The following is a 4,112-nucleotide window of genomic DNA, read 5'->3' on the forward strand; positions in this document are numbered from 1 at the left end:
AAAGAATTAAAAAGTTACAGAGATAGGTAACGTCTCCCTAGTATAGACACTGAGTTCTAAACGACGTCGCTTTGGTCCTCACGGCCGAGTCGTACCCGCTACGTTGGTCGGCGTACACTCATTGGGCGTACCCACTGGCGTAGAGATACTGAGGGTCAAATTTGACCCTATACAGTCCCCTTAGAAGCTTTTATTTTATTTTTATTTTTTTTTGAAACACAGTATTTGTGCAAAAAATTTGAAAATTTATTTCCAAAAATTTCAAAATTCTGAAGGCCGGATTAACATATATGAAATCAGATGTTCCATCTACAGCTTCGTTTTGTTTGACTAGTGAGATACGTTGCCAAAAGTAGGGACGCATCATTACATAATGATTAAGATATCTTGAAAGTGACACAAATTCACATGAAATCTGCGACATCTGAGCTTCCACGTACACCGCACCTTAATTCAAATTGGCACTGTATTTTGCATAATTCTGCTTTCTGTCTAATTTGGGTCATCTTTTTTCTCTAACTTTTGAGTACTTCAGTTGACACTGTTTCTCTGGTAAACTTTGAATCTCTATTCTCACTGAGTGAATACTTCTCATTTTCTGTTGGACTTTTCGAGTTATTTATTTAGATTTTACCTTAAGAATATTGTTCTCTTAATTAGGTCTATCCCTTCTTTTGATTTATGAAAAAATTAAAATTCAATTTTCTACTCCAATTTTAGCATTTTACTATTTGGGATTTATGGGTCTTATTTCCTCTGTCATCAGCAAGACTTTGGATTATTTATTAACTTCTTTGCTGTAATTGGTTTAAATTACTGCTAATTCAATTCTCTGTCTGATTTTTTTTTTTATTTTGGCTTGATTGTATCCACTTGCAATGTTTCTGTTTTTTATCTGATGAGGAATATAGTTTGTTGGAATGAAGATGCAAAACTTGATTATTCTCCCTTTGCTAAGTTCGTTTTTTTCTTCTTGTTTGCTGATTGAGATGACGTTTTGTGAGGGAGATGGTGCCGTACAGTCAGGGTAGGATTTAGTTTACATAACAGATTCGTCCAAATCTAGTAGCTTTGGATCAAACCCTGTTGTTAAAAATCCATTAAATAAGTACAAATAATCAATTTTTGAACTCGATTAATCAAATGGGTTGTGATAAGATTTCAAACTCGAACCCATCAAGTTCAAATTCTGGATGGGCTGTGGTAGAATTTCAAACTCGAACCATAAAGTTCAAATTCTGGATCTGATTTTTGTGAACAGTAACGGAAGTATTGATATGTGCGGATGAAGAGTATGACAGTTGAATACGAATGAAAGGAGTGCTTTGTTATTTGTTTTTCCAGTGTCATACTGCATTGTCGAAAAAATTCCTGTCAACTGCTTCTCTCTGGATGTTTTCCAGCAGAATTCTACTTGTGAATTACCATTGCTCGGATTATTTTTGGTAGAGAAATATATAATTTGGAAAATATTTTCAGCCCTTTAGAAATCGGAATTAGTATCATGCTGCGTTTTTCCCAATGTATACTATTCCATCCTTTTAAACCTCTCATTCTTCCGGTTCCGGACCCAGATGATTAGTTCATTCTTTTCATTGTTTATTTTCCCTGTTTAAGAAGCTTTCCAGGTGATGAAGCTAAGGTTGGAACAAACCAGATAATGTATCTTTGAGAGTTAGGTTTTGATTTGGTGTTATACTTATCTACTTTCCTTTTGTGACTATGGGTGTAATTTTGTACTTGTTTTCATTTTTTAACCCTTGGACATACATCTGGGCTGTAGATATTTGTAAAGATAACGCTCAGTTTCAGTCTAGGAGATTACTACCTCTGGATAATGGAGTACAAGTTTCTGCCCAGCTGTGTGCTACCCTGCAAAGAATCCGTTTTGGATATCTTTTAGTTGTGATATTACCAAATTTCAAGAAGCCTCGCTCATATTTTAGTAGATTTGTAGGGCAGTGAAGTTCGTTTTCTTTATTGTTTTTGAGTAATTATTATGCACTTGAAGTTTTGTCCTCTATCTATCTGCCAATAATGAGCTCTCGTTATAGATAATAAATGTTCCTCTGTGTTTGGATTTGATCTAGATGAAGTTATTGGCATTTGTCTGGAGGAAGCCCTATTCTCAGATTCTTCTTTAGCTCTTTCGCAGTTAGGCCTGCCGTTTGTGATATCTTATCAATCTAGCTCTTTGGCAGTCTGGCCTGCCGTTTGTGATATTCTTCTTTGCCTCTCTACTCCCTCGAGGTAGGGATAAGGTCTGCGTACACACTTAAACTCGTGCCAAACAATGATTTTAGTAATCTAGGCATAATTTATTTGCTCATGAACTGATTGCTACTGCTTCGCAGGGTTGAATTAAATATCTGATAGACGATCCTAGAAAATTTTGAAAGAAGAATGGTTCAGACAGTGGAAGCCAATATGGGTGGTGGAGGTTCTATTAAAGTTGGAACAACTGGTACAATCGGTGCCTTGATGTCAAGAGAATTAGATTCTAAGAAGTTTTCTCCTCAGACACCGGCTTCATATAGAAGTAAGTCTCCTACTGTTTGTTCTTTCATTGCTGGCAGTGCGACCAGTCCTAAAAGAGTGAAGCCAGGAACATCGAGTGATGAAGCAAGCAGTAGTGTGATGTCTGAGGATAATAAAAAATGCCCTGAAATTGTCAGGAAAACAAAGCACTATAATCGAAAAACTAATCAAATTCCAATACTAGAAAACGACAATGTCTTCGTTGATGGAACTCCTATGAGGCAGAAACCTGAGAGAAAGGGACCTTACAGGGTGGAGATTGTGGACATAAATTGTGGGGATGTTGACAGAACTTGGGCAGGCCCTATAAAGAATCGCCTGAAGAAGCTTGGTTTCTCAAAGCTGTCTGAGAGCCCTGTCTAAGTGCCTAATCCTTGAATATCAGCATTTAGATTCCTGTAAGTGAATGTGGACATTGCAATTGGTTCATTACATTCTGCGACTTATACCATAGAGCACATGCTGGGATCAGCTTATTGCTCCCTCTTCTCCTTTTTGGTTTGGTGTAACTGCTAGTAGAAGCCATATATCTGCAAGTTGGCGAGACTTGTGAGAGCTGTCGTGACAACTTAGTTGTAGCCTATACAAATATTCACTTTCTTGCTAGATGACGAATCAGAAACTGCATGTGCTGCCTATCTCAACTAAAGAATTTCTCGCCGCCATCTTCGGAGCAACCATTAAGCCTAAGCCATTAACTATATACCTGGATCTATCTTTGCCTAGTAAGAGGGCAAGCAGTGGCAGAGCCACCTTAATTGACTCCCCTTCGCCGAAAAATAACAGTGTGTAGTTAGGTTAAAAAAATTCTAATGTATATGTATTACATGTGAATTCCTTTATGTGTTTTTTTTATATATATATATTGACTCCCCTTAGTAAAGTTTCTGGCTCCGCCACTTAGGGCAAGGGACCTATAGCCTGTTTTGCCAAGCTTCTTTTTGGCCAAAAGTACTTTTTTTTTTTTTGCCAAAAGCACTTTTGGCCAAAAATTGAGGTGTTTGGCCAAGCTTTTGGAAGGAAAAAAAAGTACTTTTGAGGAAAAGCAGAAGCAGTTTTGAAGAAGCAGAAAAAAGTAGCTTCTCTCCAAAAGCACTTTTTTGAGAAGCACTTTTGAGAAAAATACACTTAGAAGCAGTTTTTTAAAGCTTGGCCAAACACTAATTGCTGCTCAGAAGTGCTTTTCAAACTAATTAGTCAAACACAAACTGCTTCTCACCACAAGTACTTTTTCAGAAAAGCACTATTGAAAAAAAGCACTTCTCAAAATAACCTGATTTTTGCAGCTTGGCCATACGAGCTACTATTAAGGTTGAAGAGAAGTGGCCCCGAGCTGTGGCTGTGACTTGATTCTTGGTTAGGCTTAAGTCCTAGTGTACTCACTCGGCTACATTCTCATAGGAGTAATCTCTATCTAATGAAGTGGTTACTGTGGGCTTGGTGGAAGATAGTCGGGTGCTGGTGGCCCTATTCATGTATTTGCACTTCTATGGTTGCTAAATTCAATGCTATCTTTTTTAATTATCTGCCTAGATTCTGTGGTGATTTTCCTTCTTCAAAAAAGCAACTTCTGT

The 4,112-nt window shown here is 37.4% G+C and overlaps 1 protein-coding gene across 5 annotated transcripts; it reads left to right on the plus strand.

The window, feature by feature from the left end:
- LOC109226706 lies at nucleotides 338–4,083 on the plus strand. 5 transcript variants are annotated; one of them, XR_002068108.1, is made up of 4 exons: nucleotides 338–552; nucleotides 2,091–2,250; nucleotides 2,355–2,539; nucleotides 3,825–4,083. XR_002068108.1 is itself a non-coding variant. In XM_019391545.1 (3 exons), exon 3 carries the CDS (start codon nucleotides 2,404–2,406, stop codon nucleotides 2,899–2,901), a length of 498 nt encoding a protein of 165 aa, XP_019247090.1. In that variant the 5' UTR covers nucleotides 338–552; nucleotides 2,091–2,261; nucleotides 2,355–2,403; the 3' UTR covers nucleotides 2,902–3,410. The 5 variants fall into 5 exon arrangements, 4 of the variants coding, with proteins under 4 accessions (XP_019247090.1, XP_019247089.1, XP_019247093.1 ...); XM_019391545.1 differs by lacking the exon at nucleotides 3,825–4,083 and having other exon boundaries at nucleotides 2,091–2,261; nucleotides 2,355–3,410; XM_019391544.1 differs by lacking the exon at nucleotides 3,825–4,083 and having other exon boundaries at nucleotides 2,355–3,410.

The sequence above is a fragment of the Nicotiana attenuata genome, chromosome 6, assembly GCF_001879085.1.
Source record: "Nicotiana attenuata strain UT chromosome 6, NIATTr2, whole genome shotgun sequence".
Taxonomy (NCBI): domain Eukaryota; kingdom Viridiplantae; phylum Streptophyta; class Magnoliopsida; order Solanales; family Solanaceae; genus Nicotiana; species Nicotiana attenuata.

Bases quoted from the DNA above. Each gene is read 5' to 3' on its own strand.
- LOC109226706 (XM_019391545.1), top strand. From the start codon at position 2,404: ATGGTTCAGACAGTGGAAGCCAATATGGGTGGTGGAGGTTCTATTAAA.